This window comes from Vombatus ursinus, unplaced genomic scaffold, assembly GCF_900497805.2.
Source record: "Vombatus ursinus unplaced genomic scaffold, bare-nosed wombat genome assembly UNPS02015175.1, whole genome shotgun sequence".
In the NCBI taxonomy this organism is placed as follows: Eukaryota; Metazoa; Chordata; class Mammalia; order Diprotodontia; family Vombatidae; genus Vombatus; species Vombatus ursinus.
Window position 1 is genome coordinate 21,139,603 of NW_020954953.1, and position 25,637 is coordinate 21,165,239.

General features: G+C 37.6%; 1 protein-coding gene across 4 annotated transcripts in view; it reads left to right on the forward strand.

Moving 5' to 3' along the window:
* Positions 1-25,637, forward strand: part of LOC114031491 (tubby-related protein 4) — a 266,210-nt gene that overhangs the window by 149,612 nt on the left and 90,961 nt on the right. The window contains exon 1 of one of the 4 annotated variants that reach the window (XM_027846588.1): positions 9,967-10,040. The exons of the other annotated variants lie outside the window; for them this stretch is intronic. Coding sequence (XP_027702389.1) covers positions 10,008-10,040 — 33 coding nt within the window. The 5' untranslated portion in view covers positions 9,967-10,007. Of the gene's footprint in view, positions 1-9,966; positions 10,041-25,637 lie in introns of those variants that run through there. 4 annotated transcript variants of the gene reach the window in all.

Below are 25,637 nucleotides of genomic sequence, written 5' to 3' on the forward strand. Positions count from 1 at the left end.
CTAGGGTTTCCTAGTAGCACTGAGAACTTCCATAACTTGCCAGTGAACACATAACCACTAGGTGTCAGAGTCCAGACCTGAACCCAGCGCTTCTCGTGAATGTGCATGGGGATAGTGCCAGCAAGTATAGATTACTCGAAAAGAAATTTGACATAAAGAGGAGAGAATAATTGTTTTAAAAAGCAAGTTCAATTAAAGTGGTTTTTTTTATTTTTTAAGATGGGGAAATACACTCAAGCAAAGTTATCTTTTGATGAGATTATTTTATGAAAGTCTCTAGAATGGCTATAAGAGGGCAGGAAATTTAGTTGGGGATTCAGGTAAGGAAATTCGTTGTAATAATCTAGACATACAATGATGGAAGGATCTTGACTAGATTGGTAATTGTGGGAATTTAGAGGATAGGATGTACAGCATTTGGCAAGATTAGATTTAGGATTTGAAGGAACAAGAGCACTCCAAGGTAACTGTATGTTTTGAAGCTGCATCATTGGGGAAATGACTCTCCCTTTTATAGAAATGGACGATTTGTAAGGGTGAGTTTGGTGAAGACCTGAAAATTTGTCATAATTTGAAACCTTTCCACTAGACATTCAAGCTTCACTCAACTGCAGTTTGATAGAATTTAACTAAAATATGAAAAGCCAAGTCTAGAGGTATAAACTTGTCAAACAATCCTCTAACTCTTTGCTGTAGGATAGAGTTAGGAAATGAATATGCTGGACAAATGTTTCTTATCACTTAATTGTCCCTTTTCTATATGTAGCAGGCCTGCCTAAAATAGCTACCCCATTTCTACCTTGTAATATCTTTTGAACAAAATGAAATACTATATAATGATGTACCTAACCCCAGAAGGTTTTGTGTTCATTGAAAAATTAAAACATAAGTAAAAACTAAAAGGAAATGAGCTATTCATATAAAAAAATTTAGAAGGCTAAATAGGATCTTTGGATCCCCTACTAACCTCTTAATCTGGATGGACTTTTTGTTTCTTTGTTTTACCTTTCCATAACTGTGAGTTGTTTCTTTCCCTGAGTTGATTATTTTAGGTTTATTCCATGTTGAGAGTGGAGTTCATTTTACATATAATTGAATGAGTTTTAAATTAGTTAGTGAATTTCCAGTTTCACACTTAATATATCTTAATTGAAGAAGCCCCTCCTCTTGGCCTTTCTTTTAGTTTTTATAAAAAAGCATTAGTTATTTTGTCCCCAAACTCTAGCCACTTGAAGCTTTATTTCCCTGACAAGTTTAGTGTATTCTACTACATCACAGTGCCCTTTTATGTATAGAATTAAATTATTTAATTTAAGATGCATTTCTCCTACTTAAAAAAAATTTCTTTTCCCCTTCCTCCTTTTCAAAAGTTTTGTCTTAATAGAATTTAATAAAGGTAAATTGAAGTTCAGAATTCTGAGCTTTATAAGTTTATTAGCAAGGTGTGAGCCTGTTAACAAAATAAGTTAAATGGCTACCTCAGTTAATCCAGTGACCCCCAGAGGAGGAGGTGCACCTCCTTTTTATAAGCATAGAAGAAAGAACAGAACTGGGTAGGTGAGAGGAAAATAACGCAGTTGGTTACAGGGCTGGCAGCATAATGGGGTTGAGAACAACACAACTGATTGAAGATTGGGAACGAGGGGCTAGCAACAATCCCCTCCTTCCCTCCTGTGACTAAGAAATGTTCGTTGTTTGAGTCCACCTGCAAAGTTAGAGATAGTGGGCCAGACTTCTTTGGATAACAAACCAAACATCTTTGAAAGATAATTTGGTCTTGTAAAGATACCAGACTCCCAGGTATCCACCTGCATCCCTCAAGGATAACAGATTTCCTTGAGTCAGGAATAGAACAAGGATTGAAATACTAATATTATCATTCTTTTGAATGAACGAATGAAACACTATTTGAAATGCATCTTTTTTTTTAAACAGCATTCCAGAAAAATGTGCGCCATTGACCAAAAACACCGAGGATTAGGAGAGAGTGAGGTCTTTAGGATAAAGTGTCTGGCAGTTAGAAACATTAAATGACAAGATGAAAAGAAAGATGTCATACAATTTAATTTTTTAAAAGTCTGGTGAGTGTTAGTAGTAGCTTTTCTCTAAAATTTTATTCTTAACTTAGTATAATAATTTGGATTCTTTTTTTTTGATTCTTTAGAAAGGTATTTTTCATCCATGTTCTGCTGTGAAATAGAGACAGAAGATCTCAGAAGAAAATGAGCTAACAGTTATTGAAGGTCTGTAGGGAACATGGATACTATATTAAGTTTTATGCTTCCAATATATTTTGGGTTACTTTGGTGTCTCTTCAGGGAGACTCTTGGAGTCTCAAGGAAAAATGAAACCTGTAAATGGAGCTATAAATAGGTGAACTAGAATAACATTTTAGAGATAATAGAGAATATACAAATAACCACTCAATAGGAGGCTGTGGTAATGACAGGAAAAACTCAATGTGCTCTATAAATGTTAGTTATTAATTATCACTATCATTGGTCTGTGAAGATTTCTTAAAGGAGATATATTTCAGAGATATATTTGGAAGAATATAGAGGTGTAAGAGGGAGACCTTTCTAGATGTCAAGGAAAAGTAGAGTAAAATGTGGGATGCAAGAGAGTTATGCTTAGAAAATTAATAAATAAATCTTGGTTAGCAGGTACAAATATAGGAATATATTGGGAACTAAGCATGTTTAGATAGGATGAGGCAGTGTAACAGAGTGTTTTCCAAGGCCAAGAATAGAAGTGTTTATATTTGATTCTTCAGAACAACATGGGAGAGATAGAATCAGAAATAACATCATGAAAAATTTTTTTGCAATTTGCAAGTCCAGGTTTTTTATTCACCACATATATATTCACTATAAAGATTTAATCTCTTCTTTTGAATATTAGATTTATATTATTAAAGTGTTTATTTCATCTGTATGTTTATATTTTCACTGAAGTCTTATTCTGATGTTTTGTTATGACATCATGAGTTATTCCCTGGGTTCTCAAAAGCTGTACCAATAAAGCTCAAGGCTTTAGCAGTTGCTTCCAAACTGGTAAATCTGCGAGTATGGGTCCATTGGTGTATATCAGCTGTGTGTGGACCAAACTAGATGCTTATCACTAAGATGGTCTCAGGTTGATAAATTTTTCAGGCACAGCAACTCCTGAAGACTATCTCTCAAAGGTTGAGATCTGTATCAATGGAGGAAGTACTTATACCAATCAGTCAATTAATCATTGGACATTTATATATTTAAAAAAATTTTTTTTTTCATTAAACATTTATTAAATGAATACTATGTGCCAGGCACTGTGCTAAGCGCCGGGGATACAAAGAGAGGCAAAAGACAGTGCTTGCTCTCAAGGAGCTTATTATCTGGTCAGGGAGACAATATGCAAACAAATATATACAAAGCAGGCTATATACAGGTTAAATAGAAAATAATTAACAGAGGGAAGACACTGGAATTAACAAGTGTTAGGAAAGACTTTCTCTAGAAGATGGGATTTTAGTCAGGATTTAAAGGAAGACAGGCAGGTCAGTAGTTGGAGTTTAGGAGGAAGAGCATTGCAGGCATGAGGGACAGACTGAGAGTTTGCTTGGAGCCTAGAGATGGAATGTCTTGTTTGTAAAACAGCTGGGAGGCCAGTGTCGCTGGATTGCAGAGTTATGTGTCAGGGAGTAAGGTACAAGAACCTTGGAAAGGTAGGAGAGGGCTAGGTTATGAAGGGCTTTGAATGCCAAACAGAGCATTTCTGTTTGCTCTTTAAGTCAGCAGCAGTCATTGGAATTTATTGAGGGTGCTGTGGGGTGGTGGTGGTGGTGAAATGATTGGACCTCTATTTTAGGAAAATCACTTTAGTGCAGACCTGCACAACTTTGCAGTAGATAGGGGCCGAAATAAAAATAGGTTAAACTTTTTTGGGCCACAGATAGATTTTTAGCAGTTCACTTTCCAAGTAAAGGTATAATTAATGATTAAACTATTTCTCAAAAACACTTTTTTTAATCAGGACATAATCCAGAAACTGCACTCAGCAAACTCTTCTTTATGAAATCACCTTCAGTAAGACTTCCCAGCTCACCTTAATAGCCGCCTCATTTTCTAAGTTTACTTTCTTGAAAAACTGTTGTTCTCCACTGAGATTTTTCAACAATTTGCGTACTTTAATTTGTTTTTCATTGGTGTCCAATTTGCTTAAGTCAGGATGTTTTGATTAGAAATGGCGATGAAGATTGTATTCCTTCAGAATTGCTATTATTTCTTGGTAAACAAGGCACAATGTTTTGTCTCTCATGTCTAGATTAAACACCCTTATGTTCTGATTTAATCTTCTGTTTCTTTTTATCACCCATTTCACAAAAGACAGTATGTAAACAAATATATACAAAGCAGGTTATGTGCAGGTTAAATAGAAAAGAATTAACAGAGGGAAGACACTGGAATTAACAAGTCTTAGGGAAGTCACCCCCAAAACTTTAATGTTAGAACCAAAAAATCTCCACAGCAACTGCTCATATACAAAGAACTACTGAACTGAGTGTTTGACCTTGAAGAGAGCGCCAGATACTCATGTAACTTGGAGGACAGCCGTGCATCGAGGGAGGGGAAGAAGCCCTTGTGTCATTGCTGCTTGTTGCATAGCAGGCGTCAGCTGCATTAGCCTATGTCTGCACACGCTTTGTCCCTGTTCAGTGCCAGTAATGACTAAAAACACAGCGAAAAGATACAACTCTCCTTCCTTTCCAACAAGAGACAGACTGATGATAGTTGCTGCAGGTGTGACAAACTGGAGAGAACACGCAGTGGCAACCTACCTGCCAAGTTACATGATGGGCACAATAGTGACTAGTGGAAGGTGGATTAAGCAGGCATGGACATCCTCTTTTACAGGCTCTATATTTTTTATAGGCTGCCTGAAATCCTTTGGTGCGCTGCATGTTGTACAGGCCAGCTTTCGTGTCGCAACGGAGATGGATTGGAGCGGGGAGAGATGTGAGTCAGGCAGACCTACCAATAGGCTGGTATAGTAATCCAGGCTTGAAGTGAGGAGGGCCTGTACTAGAGGGGTGGCAGTCTCAGAGCAGAGAAGGGGACATTTTCAAGAGATGTTGCAAAGGTGAAATTGACGAGCCTTGGCAACATTTTGGATATGGGAGGTGGGAGGTAGTAAAGCATCCAAGATGAATCCTAGGTTGCAGGCCCAGGGGGTTGGGATAATAGTGTTGCCATCTACAGTAGTATGTGGAGTAGAAGGGGGCAATCTGTTGGAGGAGATGGAATGCAGTCTCTTGAATAGGTTGAGGTATTACCCTTGGTAAGAAATAAGGCCACTTCATCATATGAAATAGGGTGAAGAAAGAGAGTGTGGCAGAAGGCACCTTAGTGATAGAATGTGAGAGAAAAAGGAGAAGTGCCTTAATTTTTTTTTTGAGAAAATAATTAGACAAGGTTCTCTGCTGAGAGAGTAGGGGCGGGGGAGACATGAAAGGCTTGAGAGGGGATGGAAAGGTTTGGAAGACCCAGTATGAAGAATAGAATATTGAGAATAAAGGTGATAAAGTAAGATTGCCAAGTAGCAGTTATAAATTTGCAATTGACCAGTTGGAATAGTTATGTGATTTTCTCCACCTCCTTTTAGCAGCACACATGTAGGAGAGAAGGCAATAAATGTGGGGAGTGACCCAAGACTGAGGCTTGAGTACACCAATAAAATTATATATATATATTTGAAGTTTGTATCTTCTTAAGCAGTTGGTAAAATTTCTATCACAGACCAAATACGGTAGTTTTATTTGGTCAGTCCTCTAGCTTAGGGTGAAAACATATTTAAAAAAAAAACAACAACCAGAAACCTAACGAGAAAGTTGCAGTTGATTCTATCTGAATTTTTGGCATTTCTAAAACTGATGTTTTATAGTTGCTCCTTCTATCCCTCAGCATCATGATCTAATGAAAAAGAATAACAAAAAGATTCTAAAAGCCTCAGCTATGCACTTAGCTTCATATTGCACATAAGGTAATTGTTGATTTAAATACCAGACAGTGTTCTGATCCAGCAGATTTTTGGAATGTGTTTAGCATGCCATTATTGCAAAATCAGACTATGCATTTGGAACACTTCCTATAATAGTGTTTTAGAAATACTGAATTCAAATTTCAAAGCCTATTTCCATATATTGACCCAAGTTGTGACATAATGATACCTTTAAGTGAAGACATCAACTTTTTCCTAAACAAGTAAAGATGATCTCTGAAAAGCAGTTGAGAGTCTCTCTCTCTTCCTTCCTTCCTTCCTTTCTTTCTTTTCTTTCTCTTTCTTTCTTTCTTTCTTTCTTTCTTTCTTTCTTTCTTTCTCCTTTTCTTTCTCTCTTTCTTTCTCTCTCTCTTTCTCTCTCTCCTTTCTTTCTTTCTTTCTTTCTTTCTTTCTTTCTTTCTTTCTTTCTTTCTCCCCCCCTTCTCTCCCTTTTTCCCTCCCTGTTCTCTTTAAATGGGGTAGTATTTTGGGCATTTGGTAGCTATTACTAGATTGTAACAGCATTTGGTTATATAATCTAGATTGTGTGAAAATATTTTCCGTTTACAAATATAGAAGTACATTGCTGGCTATCAAAATAAAACAACTTATTTTAAAATTGATTAAATTCAGGAGATTAAAATGTTGTTTCAGTGTTCTTTAGCAGAAAAATAATTTCTGGATCATTTTGCCTCACTTTCTGTTGAAGCTGTATACTTATTGCTGTATTACGTGGTGCAATTAGTGTCCAATACCTTGGTGTGTTTACCTGTTATACAGTGATTTAGGTGTATCATAGAGGATTATTTTAACTGAAATATATGAACAGAACATTTGTAGAATAGGTGTACCACAAAATTTTAAACCAAATTTAAGTTAAAGCTATGTGGTGTAGATTTTTTTTTATCAGAAAAAGCTCACGGACACTTTTTCATTGTCTTAGTTATGAAGTCAAGTAGAGTCTTAAGTATTTATGTGCCAGGTACTGTGGGACACAAAGAAAGGCAAAAATAGTCACTGCCTTCAATGAAATTGTAATGGAGGAGACAACGTGCAATAAACTGTGTGCAAACTGTATGTGTGTATGTACATATATATATATATACATACACACATATATGTATATACTTATATAATAAACTGGAGACAATCTCAAAATGAAGGCACTGCCAATTAATGAAGACTGGGAAAAATGGCACTTTAACTGAGATTTAAAGGAAGCTAGGACATAAGGAAAGAGAACACTCAAGACATAGGGGACAGCCAATGAAAATGCAGAGTCCAGAGATGAAGTATCTTTTGTGAGGGATAGCAAGGTGGCCACTGCATGGCAAAGTTATGTGGAGGGGAGCAAAGTGTAAAATGACTGGAAAGGTAGGAAGGGGCCAGGTTATGAAGGACTTTAAAAGCCAGAGAGGATTTTTTTTTTTAAATTTGATCCTGGAGTCAGTAAGGAACCAATAGAGTTTATTGAGTAAGGGAGTTACATATCTATGGGACATCTAGTTTGAGATATCCAGTAGGCATTTGGAGATGTGAAATTGGAGGTCGTGATGGTGGTTAGAACTGTGTAAATAGATCTGAGGATCATTTACAGAGAGGGGATATTGAATCCGTGGGAGAAGAAGAGATCACCGAGCAAACTAGGATGGAGGGGGGACAGAGCCTTGAGTGACAGTCCTGGTTAGCAGGCGTGAGCTGGGCAAAGATTCAGCAGCAAGGACTGAGGAGCGGTAGTCAGACAGGCAGGAGGAGAGTCGGTGGAGAGCAGTGTCATAAAAATATAAAGAATATTCAAGTCAAAGGCTTTGAGGAGTTCAAGAAAGAGGAACACGTGAACAACCATTAGATTGGTTACTTTGGTGATGACAGGTTCAGTCCAATGATGAAAAGCACATATTTAGCATTTACTATGTGCAAAGCGCTGTGATAAACACTTGGAATTCAAATGAAAAATTAAGATAGAGAGTCCATGCTCTCAAGGGAGTTAACATTCTAACAAGGGAGATAACTCATATGGAAGATTTAAACTACAAGTCAAATGGAAAGGTCCCATGCTTCTAAAGGTGCCATGGCAAAACATAGCAATGCCTCTTTGGTGTCATGTCCACTAATAAAATCTTATCATTTTCTGATTAACCATTTGACCTAGTGGGAGATTTAGGAAGGGGGACCACCCTTCCCTTTGCTTGGAGTAGCCCTTAGGTTAGAAAACCTCAAACCTGAAGTCTTCCCATAAACTTACCTAGCCCTCCCCCAAGCTTGAAAAAAAGCAGAGACATAGACTCACTAAATACAAACAGCCAAAGAACTGAAGAAACTGGGCAAGGAGGTCATCACATATTGCTGAAAGTATCTAAAGAAAAGGAGAGCAGAATCCAGTTAGGACCAGGCCTATCCCTGCAGAAGCTACTTCAAGTATGTCAGTGAAAAGTAAATTCCCTGGTTTGGGAAGAGGCCTGAGACAGTTTTGAGGTCCACTCCTGGCCCAGTGGTAAATCTACCATCAGAGAAGAAGGAATCAAAATGTGAGTAACAGGATTATAAGGGGGAAAAAAAAGACTAGAACTCCCAAATATCTCAGGTGGGAGAATATAAGTTGAAAACCTTTGAATCAAAAAAAAAAAAAAAGCATCAATATATTTCCTTGTAAAAGTACACAGGACAATAAAGATGAATGTTGAATTTAAAATATCCATGAAATCGCAGTATAGGAGCAAGCCTAAAAATTAAGTCACAAGTATTTGTTATGTTCCAGGCACTGTATCAAGTACTAGGGATACAAAGAAAGGCAAAAAACAGAGCCTGATCTCAAGGTAACATACAAAGAATTATGTACAGAAAAGATAAAAAGAACATGAATTGGAGATAATCTTAAAGGGAAAGCACTCGCATTAGAAGTAAGAAGGAATGTGGCAAACTTTTTGCATAAAATGAAATTTTAGCTGGAACTTGAAGGGACCTGGTTGAAAATGAGGAGCAAGTAAATTGCAGCAAAGAGTGAAGTTGTGTGAAGATGCGCAGACTCCGGACCTGGAGTGAGCAGCGGGGCCAGTGTCTCTGAATCCCAGCAGGCGACATGGTGTGAGAAGACTGCAGAGGTAGGGAGGAGCCGTGTTATTAAGAGCTGCTAAAGCCAAACAGAAGATTTTATACTTGATCCCGGGGCTAATAGGGAACCAGTGGAGTTTATTAAGTAGGGGATGATGTGAGCAAACATGACAGCTGAGTGGAAGATGGATCAGACTGGGAGAGACTGGAGCCAGGGAGACTGAACAGAAGTTTATTGTTGTACTAAAGATTTGAGGTGAATGGCTAGACAAGGGACTAAACCTTACAGCCCGCTCTATAGGTGGGGTCTAGAAATAAATGTACTTTATAGAACCATGATACAGACTGGAAGGGAGAGTAAAAGGGGAGAAAAGAGGTAGAGTGCAGAAAGAAATGTGTGGTGTGTTAGCTTTCCTAAGTAATTTATGTTTGGGAGCTTATTGAACACTGCCTTGTTGAGTTGCACAATTTCTTATTTTCTAGACTGTTCAACTGATCTACTTCTCTATTTTTAAACCAATACCAAATGGTATTGATACCTACTGCTTCATAAAATAGTTTAAGGTGTGGAAGTACTATTCTTCCTTCATCCCTATCTTTTTTCATCGTTTCCCTTGACATTCTAGATCTTTTGTTTGTCCGAATGAGTTTTATTGTTTTGTTAAATTCTACAAAGTACCCCTTTGATAGTTTGGTCTGCATAGCATCAAAACTGTAAGTTAACTTTGGTTGTGTTGTCATTTTTATGATATTGTCAGCATTGAGACATGAGCACTGAATATTCTTTTAACTATTTAAATTGTTCTTTATTTCTCTAAGGATCATTTTAAAATTGAATATTTCACTTGTTGATCTCATCAGCTCCCGTGGATTCAATTATCATCTCTGTGCAAAGAAGTCTAAAATGAGTACAGCCAAGTGAGGAAATGAGGAGATAAATGTTGGACCTGTGCCTCCCCTTTAAATGGAGGGTGAGTGGGGTTCATGGCTCCACCCTCTGATCAGAGGATGCTCATGAGTTATGGGTAACAAGGCAAATTGGATCTTGCAAGACAATAAGATTTCCCTGTGAAGAGCTTCCTGAGGTTGCGGTAGAAATCCAGCCTTGGGGATAACAGTGCTTCTGGCCCAATGTCCATAGCAGTCATCTCAGGAAGATGTGGAGATGTAGCCTGGTATTTGCTCCTTCAGGTGCTACTAACACATCTTTTAAAGACCCAGAAAAGAAATTTCTCCTCACCAAAGTCCTTGTCACTGTCCAATGGCTCAACATTAGAAACTGACAAAATTTTAATCAGTGAAAATGACATTAGAGACATTACTGTCTGCTTTGCCTCTGCATCTTAAGGAATGGGAACTTTTCCATCTGACTTGCAGCTGAAACCTTCCATATGTATTTTCTCTCCCTTAGAATGTGACTTCCTTGAAAGCATGGACTGTCTTTCTTTTGGATTTGTGTCCCCAGCACTTATCACAATGCTTTGCATATGCTAAGTAAGTGCTTAATAAATGGATTATCAATTCCTTCATTCATGGTGATGGGATGCTAAGTTCTAGGAGTCATTTATTAATCCATTTTGGCTGTAGTGTGGAGCACATGGTAGGGAGTATATTGAAATAAGTCTAGAAATGTGTGCTGGTGCCATACTATGGATAGCCTTAAATGTGAGCCTAAAGAGTTAGTGTTTTATCCTGGAGTCAATGTGGAACGACTGGCTGCTTTTAAAAGGGTAGTGACAGGTCAGATTTTGCCTTTAGAAGATTGTCTTAGGATTCTTCTGACAAAAGAGTTTGGAGAGGGGTGGGGAACTGGAACAAGCAAGACTAGTTGGGAGTGTTTTTTTTTAAATAGTCATTCAGGTGAGGTGTTTGAACACGTGAACTAGATTGAGAACTGTGAGTGGCATAAGAAAAGGGAACAAAAGCCAAAAGTGCTGTGTATGGAATGAAAAGCTTTTAGCAGGTAATTCAGTTGGATGTGATGCAGGAGACTCATGGAAAATTCAGGATGACTCCAAGGCTGCAAACTTGGGAGGCTGTTGGTGTCCTCAAGAGAAACTAATGATGATGGGGGGTGGGGCTGGGGATGGGGGTGATATAGATTGTGGGTTTTTTTGGTGCATTAAAATCTGTAAAGTGCTTTATACACATAAGTGCGTATACAATTTAAAAAAATTTGGTCCCTCAATTAACCCTGTCTGGCAGTTCTATAACTTTATCCCCATTTTCCAAATGATGAAACTGAGGTAGATAGAAAAGTTAAATGACTGGCCCAGGGTCACAAAGTTAGTAAGTATATGAGACACTATTTGAACTCTGGTCTTCTTGATTCCAAGTCCAGCGCTCTGTGCATTTTGCTACCTTGGAGGAGGTGTAGGTTTAATAACGATGATGGAATCTATTTTAGAATTACTGAGTTGAGATACTTGTGAGACTTCCAAGTAGAGATTTTCAGGAGTTGGCTAGTGATGAAGAATTGGAAAAGAGAGATTAGGGTAGGGCTGGATGTCTGTCTTTGGGAATCATCTGTGTAGAGACTGAACCCAGGTGAGCTGATGAGACTGCCAAGGGAGAGAGTTTAGAGAGAAGGGAGAGGGCCTAGAACAGAGCTTTGGGGAATGTTAAGTATTACATTGATGCAAAACATTCTGTATTAATGAATACATTAAAAGGATACAGTGTGTTGAAATATGTCCATCAGTTGATAGGCAAAATGCCTAAGGGACCTATTTCTATTTAACAGCTTTTTAAATAGTTCCAATTAAAACAGTTAAAAGTGGTCCCTGGGGCTTTTTTCCTTTTTTATCTTCATGTGATGTATATATTTGGTTCTCTCTTAAGCAGACTTTAAGAATGTGTAAGAAATTGCCTTTGCCTACTTAAATTCTGTGGTCTGATCTAAACACAGCTGGAAGTAGTGTTGCTGCAGGCACTATTATTTTACATTACATAAAAATATGGAATATAGGCTGTGGCTCACTGTTGACTTCTAGCAGTTGATATAATTTTGAAACATTAGGATGTTTTTGCTCAGCAGGGGATGGACTCAGATTGATAAGATGATTTCTAGGTGGAAACTGACCACAAAATTGAGTGTCACCTCCTATTTAGTCCTGTGGGGGATATTGATTCTGGAAGAGAAATAAAGGGAAGTGCAGTGTGTATGTAAATACACACACATATTTATATTTATATTCATTTTTATATTTATATTTGTATTTATATTATTTGTGCATTGTCGTTCAGTCGTGTTTGACTTTTGATGATCCTTTATGAGATTTTCTTGGCAAAGATGCTGGAGTAGTTTACCATTTCCTTTTCCAGTGGATTAAGGCAAACATACATTAAGTGACTTGCCCAGGGTCAAACAGCTGGTGAGTGTCTGACATCTAATTTGAACTCAGGTCTTCTTGACTCCAAGCCCAGTGTGTTATCCACTCAGCCATCTAGCTGCCTCAGGATCACCATGTCATCACCATGTCAAGTCAGGGTTATCCTCTCAGTTATTTCAGTCCTCAAAACAATTCTCTAAGACTATGCAAAGTTCCCTATCCACGTTGGGGAAAGGAGTTTGGACACTTGGAGTTCTCTATTCTGATGAAAGCACAGGTCTAGACCTCCTCTCTGCCCCTTTAAATCATTTAAGAATAGTGTACTTTTGAAGCAATACATTTCTATATTTCTTTGATTTGTGCTTAATCCTTTCCTTCCCCCTCATTATTTTATTTCCAAACATTTATTAAGTACCTACTTATTGAGCAAGGTACTCTGCTAGCCACTGTCCCAAGAAGGACTGATTGGGAATAGATTGGGGAAAGCAGGAAGAAACTGATGCCCATTTTTTCAGCCTTCCCCAGGGTAAGACTAGTAGAAGCCCTACCTTACTTCTTACTCTTCAGAAGTACTCAAGATTTATAAATTATACTCCTTGTCCTGAGTAAAAGATATTACCTGGATGACGTAGACTAATATGCGAGGTACAAAGTAGATCTGTATCAATGGTAAGTAGTGGAGAATCAAAAGACACAAATGAACCAAAGGAGGGAATCAACTCTGGGATGAAATTTATAATGCTTCATCCTAGGAGAGATGCTGTAGATGAGTCCTCAGAGCAATATTAAAGGAGAGAATTAAAGTCCCCTTTGACTATAGAATTGCCATTTTCTTCACCTCAAAACAGATACTTAAAACACAAAAGCATGTTAAGCATGCATTGGCATATTTAAAACATGAAACTGTGAAGTCTCACTCCTATTATATTGTCCTCAAAGGTTGATTTGTGTTTTAAGACACAGAATACGGAATACTTTGTAGGACTGTTGAACAGATATTTTCACTTTCACATCTCACCTAAGCTGTCTGAGTACATCAGAAGCATGATCAAGCTATTGCCTTTGCTTAGATTTTCTTATAGCTTTAGTATCTTCTTGTGGTGATAAGCTTCTTATTTGAGAAGTTGTTGAGGAGAACCCCTCCTTCTGGCAAACCAGTACCCAGAGCCAGGAGCAGCTGACCTCTTGAACTTTCAAGTTTGCCACCAAAGCTAGAAACACTCATTTCAAGATCAATATTCTGTTACCTGTGTTCAGGTGAAGAAACATAAAGCGAATAGAAGCAGCCAGGGAATTGAAGCCAAGTCTCAGACCCATGTAGACTAGCATATTTGCTTGCTGCAATATAGATGCAAACACTATTACTAGAATGGAGGGAGAGAGAGAAGGAAAGAAGAGGTCTCTTTCCTTCTTATTCTGGAAGTCTAATGAAGAGCTTAAAGAATTCCAACATACTCAACAGACTTGGGGAGATCTCTGTGTGCCTTTTAAAAATCTAAGGTGGTTGACAAGTCTGTATCCTTTTGCATTCATCCACATTGGTCTCTTTAGACTGCTTCCACTTTTCTTTCTCATTGTAATTGTCATTAATAAATATTTCTTTGCCTTAAGAAGAACTGATGATATTTAGCATGGAGAAGACTTCTGGGATAGATGGGGCATGATAACTGTATTTAAAGTATTTGAGAGGCAGTTTTGTGGGAGAGAGGATGTACTTGTTCTGCTTGGCCCCAAGGAGTAGAAATGTGAACCAGGGGTGGAAGTTTCAAAGAGATTTAGGCTTTTAGGGAAAACTTCCTAATAATTAACATTATCTAGAAGTGAAATGGGATGGGGGGGTAGAAGTTTCTTCCTTATTAGAGGTATTCAAACAAAGACTTGATGTTACCTTGTTATTTATATATTGTGTTTGCCATTGGAATGTAAACTCCTTGAGGGCAGAGTGTATTTTTTGCTTTCTTTGTATCCCTAGCACTTAGCAGTGCATAGTACATAATTAGTGCTTAATAAATGCTTGTTGATTGATTGGATCACTACTTACTGACGATGTTGTAGAGAGGAGTCTGTTCAGGTATAGGTTGGACTAGATGGTCTGACACTCTTGTGTTCTGCATATACAGATATTCATTATGGAAAGTATCCTATTCAGCTTGGGCCAACTTCTTTTTAGAATTTTAGATTATATGATGTATTCTGTTTTTTGAATCATTTCAAATTAACTCTTGTGAGACCATACCTCAAATTTTGGTCTTTGATCATATCACTAATAATGATCATTTGCTAAAGTTACTATTAATTTGTTATTTCAACTAACCTTTTTTGGGGGGTGGGGAGTTGGTTAGGCAATTGGGGTTACGTGACTTTTGCAAAGTCACACAGCTAGTGAGTATTATGTTCCTGGGGCCAAATTTGAACTCAGGTCCTCCTGACTCCAGGGCTGGTGCTTTATCCACTGTGCCACCTAGCTGCCCCTCAACTAACCTTCTTGATCAAATCAAATTCATAAAAATAATTCCCCTCACTCCACCTGTGACTTATACACGTAGGTTGTGTGGGGGTGGGGGAAGGGAGGAGCATCCTTTTTTGTATTCTAAGTCGTCTAGGAACCTTACTTTTTCCCTCCTCTCATCCCCCGACTTCCTTGTAATTTTTTTGTCTTTTTGGTCAGACCTGTAATTTAATCAATGAGGGACGGTTCCTCCAAATGTGGAGGACTTCCTTCACCAAAGTAGATCAACTTCTCTAGCTTAAGGTCTTAGAAAGTTGTTTGGGGTTTATGAAGACTTCCGCTTCCTGGAGCTAAGATGGCGGAGTAAAAAGGTAGTCGCTCTCACCCTCCCCTGTCAACCTCTGAAAACCCAGAAAATATCACCCCAGAAAAAACCCTGGAACAGCTGAACCAGAAGAAAGACGGGGTGCAGCAGTGCAGTAGCCCAGGTAGCTAGAGGGATTAACGGGAAAGGCCCCTCTTACCCTGGGGGAAGGGGAGCAGTACAAAACAGGAGTCGCCCAGCCAGCTAGGGGAAAGACCCACTTTAGCACACCAGGAGGAGATTCTGGTGCCTCAGCATTCTACAGCAAACAGGTCTCCCAGTGCCTCAGCAAAAATAAGGGAAGCAGCACTACAAAGGGCCCCAGGCGCAGATAAGCACCTGGCAGCATTGTCTGAAAGGAGCTGAAGAAAGCAACCTAGAGGTGCCAAAAAGTTCCAGCCTTGTTGATTCCAGCCCAACACCAGGTAAGCTGTCAGAACCCTACAGCCTCCAACTGCCACTAGGAGGAGATCCTGAAGCCCAGGTGGTTGAGCAGGCAAACACCAACAGCGGTACCTCCGAGTGCCTTGGTGAGGGTGGGGTAACTGGTGGAAACCAGCTCAGAAAACCACCAGGTGCCTCGGCATTCTATGGCAAAGAAGTCTCCCAGGACCTCAACAGAAATAAGGGAGGCAGCGCTGCAAGGGGCCCCAGGCAGATAAACACCTGGCAGCACTTATCTAAAAGGAGCTAAACAAAGCTAAAGGAAAGGAAAAGCAGGCAACCAAGATTTACCTGATAGTCCCAGCCTTGCTGATTCCAGCCCAACACCAGATAAGCTGCCGGAACCCTGCAGCCTCCAATTGCCAACATAAGAGGCCCCAACTCCCAAAGCCGGTGACCAAGACCTAGGCTCCCAACACAAGAAGCTTGGGTCAGTGCCCTCTGCTCCCCAGCAGGAGAGCTTAATCTCTGTAAAGGCCAGGGAATAAAGAAACACCATGAGTAAAAAGAAACGTATGATGGATTCTTATTATGAGAAGAGTGAAGATGAAGACAGAAATTCTGAAGAGGACAACACTGTCATCAAACTCACATCTGCAACATCAAAAGGGAATATGAACTGGTCTGAAGCCCAAAAAGCCTTCTTAGAAGAACTCAAGAAGGATTTTAAAAGTCGAATGAGAGAGGTAGAGGAGTCCTTTAAAAGTACAATTGGCCAATTGGAAAAAAAGTACACTGAAGAAAATAAGTCCCTAAAACACACAATTGGCCAATTGGAAAAAAAGTATAATGAAGAATATAAATCCTTTAAGAATACAATTGACCAATTGGAGAAGAAAGTACAAAATCTAACAGAAAAAAACAATATGTTAAAAATTAGAATTGAACGAATGGAAACTAATGACTCTGTGAGAGAGCAAGAATCAGTCAAACAGAAACAAAAAAATGAAAAAATAGATGAAAACGTTAAATACCTCATGGGTAAAACAACTGACCTGGAAAATCGATCCAGGAGAGACAATTTAAAAATTATAGGCCTACCTGAAAGTCATGATGAAAAAAAGAGCCTGGACAATATCCTTCAGGAAATCATAAAGGAAAATTGCCCTGAAGTCTTAGAACCTGAAGGTAAAATAACTATGGAAAGAATCCGTCGCTCCCCGCCTGAAAGAGATCCCAGATTGAAAATGCCAAGGAATGTAATAGCTAAATTCCAAAATTACCAGATTAAAGAGAAATTACTGCAAGCAACCAGAAAGAAACAATTTAAATATCATGGAACCACAGGCAGGATTACACAGGACCTTGCAGCCTCTACATTAAAAGACCGTAGGGCATGGAACATAATATTCCATAAGGCAAAGGAGCTTGGAATGCAGCCAAGGATTAACTACCCAGCGAAAATGAGCATGATTTTTCAGGGAAGGAGATGGATATTCAACAAAATAGGGGACTTCCAAACATTCTTGTTAAAAAGACCAGAGCTCAACAAAAAATTTGATCTTCAAGTACAAGATTCAAGAGAGACATAAAAAGGTAAATGGGACAGAAAGATACAATATGTTGTTAATACGGGCAAAATGTTTATATCCCTACAAGGGAAGATGACACTTGCAACTCTTGAGAACTGTATTGTTATTATGCCCAACTATAGGCCAACAAATTTGACAATCTTAGTGAAATGGATATATATTTACAAAAATATAAATTGCCCAGATTAACAGAAGAGGAAATAAAATACTTAAATAACCCCATGTCAGAAAAAGAAATTGAACGAGTCATTGATGAACTCCCTAGGAAAAAATCTCCAGGGCCAGATGGATTTACATGTGAATTCTATCAAACATTTAAAGAACAATTAATTCCAATACTATATAAACTATTTGGTAAAATAGGTAAAGAAGGAATCTTACCAAATTCTTTTTATGATACAAATATGGTGCTGATACCTAAACCAGGAAGAGTCAAAACAGAGAAAGAAAATTATAGACCAATTTCTCTAATGAGTATAGATGCAAAAATTTTAAACAAAATATTAGCAAATAGATTACAGCAACTTATCATACGAATAATACACTATGACCAGGTAGGATTTATACCAGGAATGCAGGGCTGGTTCAGTATAAGGAAAACTATCAGCATAATCCATCATATCAACACCAAAACTAACAGAAACCACATGATCATCTCAATAGATGCAGAAAAAGCTTTTGACAAAATACAATACTCATTCCTATTAAAAACACTAGAGATCATAGGTATAAATGGAGTTTTCCTTAAAATAATAAATAGCGTCTATCTAAAACCTTCAGCAAGTATAATATGTAATGGGGACAAGTGAGAAGCATTTCGGGGGTGAAACCAGGATGTCCGTTATCACCATTGTTATTCAACATCGTACTGGAAACATTAGCTTTAGCAATAAGAGAAGAAAAAGACATTGAAGGCATTAGAATAGGCAAAGAAGAAACAAAGCTATCAAGATGACGTGATGTTATACTTAGAGAATCCCAGAGAATCAAGTAAAAAACTACTTGAAATAATAAACAACTTCAGCAAAGTTGCAGGCTATAAAATAAACCCACATAAATCATCGGCATTTCTTTATATTACCAACAAAACCCAACAGCAGGAGATAGAAAGAGAAATTCCATTTAAACTTACTGTAGACATTATAAAATATTTAGGAGTCTACCTCCCAAAACAAACCCAGGAACTCTATGAACACAATTACAAAACACTTTTCACGCAAATAAAATCAGATCTAAATAATTGGAAAAACATCAGTTGCTCATGGGTAGGCCAAGCTAATATAATAAAAATGACAATTCTACCTAAGCTAATTTACTTATTCAGTGCCATACCAATGAAATTACCAAAAAATTATTTTATAGAGTTAGAAAAAATAATAACTGGATTCGTTTGGAAGAACAAAAGGTCCAGAATGTCAAGGGAACTAATGAAAAGAAATGCAGGGGAAGGTGGCCTAGCCATTCCAGATGTTAAATTGTATTGTAAAGCAGCAATCATCAAAACTGCTTGGTACTGGCTAAGAAATAGAGTGGTGGATCAGTGGAATAGGTTAAGTATGCAAGACACAGTAGTCAATGACTATAGTAATATATTATTTGATAAACCCAAAGACCCCAGCTTCTGGAATAAGAACCCACTCTTTGAAAAAAAACTGCTGGGAAAACTGGAAAAGAGTATGGCAGAAACTAGGCATAGACCAAAATCTCACTCCATATACCAAAATAAAGTCAAAATGGGTTCATGATTTAGATATAAAGGTTGTTACTATAAGCAAACTGAGAGAGCAAGGAATAGTTTACCTGTGAGATCTATGGAGAACAGAAGAATTCATGACCAAACAGGAGATAGAGAACATTATGAAAAGCAAAATAGATAATTTTGATTACATTAAATTGAAAAGTTTTTGCACAAACAAAGCCAATACAACCAAGATGAAAAGGAAGGTAGAAAATTGGGAAAGAATTTTTACAACCAGTCTCTCTGATAAGGGCCTCATTTCTAAAATATATAGAGAATTAAGTCAAATTTATAAGAATACAAGCCATTCCCCAATCGATAAGTGGTCAAAGGATATGAACAGACAGTTCTCAGATGAAGAAATTAAAGCCATCTATCATCATATGAAAAAAATGCTCTAAATCATTATTGATTAGAGAAATGCAAATCAAAACAACTCTGAGGTACCACACCACACCTATCAGAATGGCCAACATGACAAAACAGGAAAATGATAAATGTTGGAGAAGATGTGGGAAAATTGGAACACTAATGCATTGTTGGTGGAGTTTTGAAATGATCCAACCATTTTGGAGAGCAATTTGGAACTATGCCCAAAGGACTATAAAAATGTGCATACCCTTTGACCAAGGAATAGCACTTCTAGGGCTATATCCCAAAGAGATCTCACAAATGGGAAAAGGACCTACATGTACAAAAATATTCATAGCAGCTCTTTTTGTGGTGGCAAAGAATTGGAAATTGAGAGGATGTCCATCAATTGGGGAATGACTGAGCAAGTTGTGGTATATGAATGTGATGGAATACTGTTGTGCTATGAGGAATGATGAACAGGCTGACTTCAGAAAAACCTGGAAAAATTTGCATGGTCTGATGCTGAGTGAAGTGAGCAGAACCAAGAGAAAAATGTACAGAATAACAGCCACATTGTGTGATGACTAATATTGATAAACTTAACCTGTCCTGGCAATACAAGGATCTAAGACATCTCCAGAGGCCTGGTGATGGAAAATGCTATCCACACCCAAAGAAAGAGCTGTGGAAGCCGAATTGTTATTTTTTTTCTCTTCTGTTGAGTTTTGTTTCCTCTTTCTGATGGTTCCTCCTATTGGTTTTAATTTCTACTTACAACATCACTAATGTAAAAATATGTTTAATATGAGCGTAAATGTACAGCCTATATCAGATTGTGTACCGTCTTGGGGAGGGTGGTGGGGAGGAAGGGGCGAGAAAAATTTTAAACTCAAAAGCATATGGAAGTGATTATTGATAAATCAAAAAAAATTAATAAAAAAATTAAATTAAAAAAATAAAAGAGAAAACAAAACAAAAAAAAAAGAAAGTTGTTTGGAGGATTGAATTTAAGTGACCATATGTAGTCTAGCTTCCAGCCTTATCACTGGACAGAAGCTGTTCTCTTCCATTACCAGTGATCTCTTATTTGCTTATAATGTTTTTTCTTAAACTTCATGCTTGTTGACTTCTTTGTCGCCTGTGACACTGTCAGTTATTCTCTACTGCTGGATGCTGTCTCCTCTCTAGGACACTACTCTTTCCTGGTTCTTCTCCTGTCTGACTGCTCCTTCTCAGTCTCCTTTGCTGGATCTTCCTCCCGGTCATGCCCACTAACTGGTACTCGCTGGGTTGTCCTGGACTTGCTTATCCCATTAGCTTCCAGGTATTCAGTTTTCATCCCTATGCCTGTGATTCTCAGATGTGTTTATCCAGCCCTCACCTCTAGTTTCATGTGACCAACAGCCTATTGTATCAGATGTCTCAGAGATATCTCAAACTCGATGTGTCCAAAACAGAACCCATTATCCTTCCTCCAAAACTCAACCCTCTTCCTGTTCTCTCACTTCCTGACATCCTTGAGATACCACCATCTTCATGGCCACATAGACTGGCCACTTTGGCCTCATTGGTTCTTCAGTCACACTCGTCCCACATAGCTGTTCCGTTGCCAAGTGCTGTCCATTCTTTTTCACAATAGCTCTCATGTTTGTTCCCTTCTCTCTACTCATACAGCCATGCTCAGCCTGGTACAGCCCCTCTTCATCTCCTACCTGGGCTACTGCCGTAGTCTTATGGTTTGTCTCCCTGCCTCAGTCCAGTCGTCCTCTACTCTTCTGCCAAGGTGATTTTCCTGAAGTATAGGCCTGACCATATCACTTGCAATACCTCTGGCTCCCTTTTACCTCTAGGATCAAATGAAAAAAAAAATCCTATTTGGCTTATAAGACCCTTTCCAACCTGGCCCCTTCCTACTCTTTTGGTCTTGCATTTTACTTTCCTCCGGGTACTCTGTGATCCAGTCACACAGGCCTACTTTCTGTTCCTTCCTCCATTCCTCTGCTTCCTGGTGTCCTTGAAGATCCAGTTTAAATCATACCTTGTGGAAGAAACTTTTCCTATTCTCTCTCATTGCTAGTTCCTTCCTCTGAGGTTACTTCTCTTTTATCTTGTATATATTTTGTGTGTACTTACTCACATATTACCTCTCTTCGTAGATTGTGAACTCTGAGGGCAGAGACTTCAGCATCTAGCACAGTGGCCAACATACAGTAAATATTTAATAAATGGTTGTTGTTGATTTGATACCTGCTGATTTCTTTGCTGAATTGTTGCTTTGAGGAAATTCTTAAATACACTTTTCAGATTCAGTTGAGTTTCAGCCCAGCCCTCAGGTTACTATCATTAGGTGAGAAAAGTGACCAAGTGTGTGATCCCTTTAGCTCAGGGATTCTGAACCTGGTGTCTGTGAACTTTTTTTTTTTTAATGTTTTTGATCTGTATTGTGATGTGTATTTGATACACAATCCTGTGTATTTTGTACCTTTAAAAACATTGTTCTCAAAAGGAATCAATAGATTTCACCAGACTGCCAAAGAGTTCCAAGACATAGAAAGGGTTGACAACCCTTGCATTAGCTCAGAGGTTCCCAAACATATTTGGTCTACCGCCCCCTTTTTAAAAAAATTATTCAGCTCCCCCCTGGCAATTTGCTTTCTTTAACCCTTTAACAGTTTTTTTTTTAAATTTGTGTCATTTCAAAAAACATAAAATATTTTTTAAATGACATATTTTAATTTAATAATTTACTATAAATTTGTGATTTATTTCTTGCATTGAAATTTTGATGATACAATATTGCGTCATGTAACTCTATAGTATTATATTGTAAACAAATCATTACGCACATATATTCCTGCCAATGCATACTGTACTTCCCAACAATATATGGCATGCTCGTCTGCCAACACTTGCTCATTAAGACCGGTAGGCAGACTTGACCACTGATGGGTTATAACTTGCATTTTGTGTTTTTATTTGGAAAATAATGTAATCACTACAACTTTAACTCTGTTATGCAACAGATGAAACATGTACACATGGATTTTCAAAATTCTCTTCTTTACTTATGCTTCCAGCACCCTCCAATTGCATCTGAGGCTACTATGCCCCCCCCCCCATTGTTCCAGTGCCCCCCAGGAGGCAGTATCACCCACTTTGGGAATCTTTGCTAGATGAACAATTTAAAAACTTCTTGCTTGTATAAAGTGGGCAAAAAGAAAAACATGAGTTTGTAGTTTGTAGTTTAAAAATATGAAGCAAATATGGAAATAAGATTAGAGATTATTGAATTACAATTAGAACATATTTATAGAAATCACAGCTGTTGATGTTAACCAAATTACATTTATATCTGCTTAAGCCATTTAGTTTAAATATATTCTCTTTACATAGACAGGACCCAGTGAGTCATATATTAACTTTGTCTTAAGGTGTCTACATTTGATACTATAATTTACCAACTCTGATTTTTCTAAGTGAATATCCTACTAACATACAAGATACTCGCACTTATCTCATGCTCTCAAAAGTTATTATTTTTTTTTAATTATTTGAGTGCCTACAGTCCTGTGTTAGATGCTATGTGGACTATATAGGAGGTAGTCTTTGTTCTCTAGACTGAAGTCTAAGACATGTTCTGAATTGAATTAAGTCTCACGAGTTGGTACAGTGGCATAGCACAGACATTTGCTCAGTGTTTTTCAATCTAAATGTGTTCAGGGTCATCAGCAAAATCTATCCAGTGAGTGGATAAAGGTGGTAAAAAGTGATAGGTATTTATTAGGCAGAGTTAAACAAGCAAAAATAGTCCTAAGCAGGGACTGCTTATATATAGCACTTGTAGCCAGCTTTCTGACAAAAGTACAGTTGAACTGTTCAGATGATACTGGCCAGGAGTATGAGGCAAATTCTTTCTCTCCTTCAGCCTTCAATCTCCCCCTTTTTGGTAAAAGTAAATGTTTCAGTGATACTTTTTTTTTTTTTGTTTGTTTGTTTGTTTTTGGTGAGGCAGTTCTGGTTAAGTGACTTGCCCAGGGTCACACAGCTAGTAAATGTCAAGTATCTGAGGCTACATTTGAACCCAGGTCCTCTTGATTCCAAGGCCTGAGCTCTGTCCACTGCACCACCTAGCTGCCTGGAGTGATGCTTTTTAAAAGCCTGTCAATGACTCTACTCCTGCCACATAAACCTTATTTGTAACCAAAAAAGTATAGTTAAGCAACAAAAATGCACTCTACCTGCTGTTCCACCTAGCTGCCTCCAAAAGTGAAAGTAAAATTACAGAGGTATGTAAAATTAAGTAAATTTGTTTTCATAAATAAGTAAAATTAGTGTGTCACCCAGCCTCAGGCTGAGTCCATCACGGGGCATTGTGGTAGAAAGCAATTAAGATTAGTTGATTTTAATGTTTCATACAGATGGATATTTTTTCAGTGTTCACATCAAATACTACCTCCTCTACCTTTTTGTAACATTTGGTTGGACTGCTCTGGTACTTTTTTGTGTATTCCCTTATAGTTTATTCATATATATGCCATCTTCCCTAGTAAGAGTGTAAACTTTTGGGGATTAGGATTGTATTTGGGTATGTATGCATCTTTGTATTTCCTGGAACACCTAACCATCTCTTGCACACTGTAACTTTTTTTTTTTTTTTGGTGAGGCAGTCGGGGTTAAGTGACTTGCCCAGGGTCACACAGCTAGTAAGTATCAAGTGTCTGAGATCGTATTTGAACTCAGGTCCTCCTGACTCCAAGGTCAGAGCCCTATCCACTGCGCCACCTAGCTGCCCCTGCATACTGTAACTTTTGATAAATGTTTATCAAATGAAGAAATGCGACCTCTGACTTAGGAAGATTCAATTGGTCAACAAGCATTTATTGTTGCCACTAACTGTGCTAAGTTCTGGGAATACAAAGACAAAAATGAAACAGTTCCTGCCTTCAAGGAGCTTAAATTCTAATGGGAGATACAACATGTATGTGTATAAATATATACAAATGAATACAAGATTGTATTGAAAGAGAGTATGCTACAACTGGAGGGGATTAGGAAAAGCTTTATGAGGAAAGTAGCACTTGAGCTGTCCGGTGATAAATGAGGGAACTAGGGAGAAGAAGCAAAAAAATTAAGTAGCCAGAATCTAGAGAAATAGAGTGGGTGTTTCACCCATTTCTTAAGAACAGCAAAATGAAAAATCAAAACAAATGCCATAATTATTTCTTAACACAGTAATGTTTTAGATTTAAAACAAGAGATTGTCCATATTAATTACTAATATTTATCTTTATCTACCTTAATCTTAAGGGCATAAAGTAAATTTGGCACGCATTTTTAACCAGTAGCATGTTGGTTTTTTCTCAAATACCATTAATTACAACAGTATGCTAGTTGGCACAAGGCTGCAGAATGCCTTTTCATTGAATTTTTTCCAGAATACATTTCAAGATGTTTTTTGTTCTTTATTTAAATTCATAGATAAATCTAAAACCAAATTGGTGATTATGCTTTTCATAGACAATTGAAATTATCACTGTTTTACTTTAATATATTAAAAACTCAGAAGTATTGAGTGGTAGTAAATTGTTTTAACCACTTGCTCTATATTTTAATTGTTTTGTATTTAGCCCTCCTTTTCTGTATGAGTACATAAAAGGAAAACTGCATTAGTGATTATTCTTGCTTATTAGGAATTTTTTGTCTTCCTTTCTTTATCAACACTTTTCAAATGATCACATCATCTATTAGGAAATACATGTTAACTGACACATTTTAATTATGAAGAATTGACAACATAAATATAACCCTACAAGGAGGGTACAATTGTTCATGGCAAATATAGTTTTGGGACTGATTAAATTAACTCTCCCAGTAATGTTCCTTGAATAAATACATGAAACATCATTTATTAATATCTTACTATATGCCAGGAAGTATGCTGGATTGCTACCCATATAAACTTTCTTATTTTGTGATTCTATATAATAATACTAAGTGGGTTTCATTATGGAAAAATTTACTGATTAACATTTTGCTGAATGCATAAGTATTCTTTCCCTAACCAATATTCTTAAATAATAAGAAAAATCTGAACAAAACCCTGAAGTGACACATTGGAATCAAGATTGCATATGGAGATAATAATTATAATAATAATAATAATGGTTAACATTTACATAGCATTTACTATATATCCCAGGCATTGTGCTAAATGATTTACAATTATTATCTCATTTGATCCTAACAAAAAGCTGGGGAGGTAGGTGCTATTATTATCTCCATTTTATAGATGAAGAAACTAAGGTAAATAGAGGTTAAGTGACTTGCCCAGTGTCACACAGTTAGTAAGTGTCTG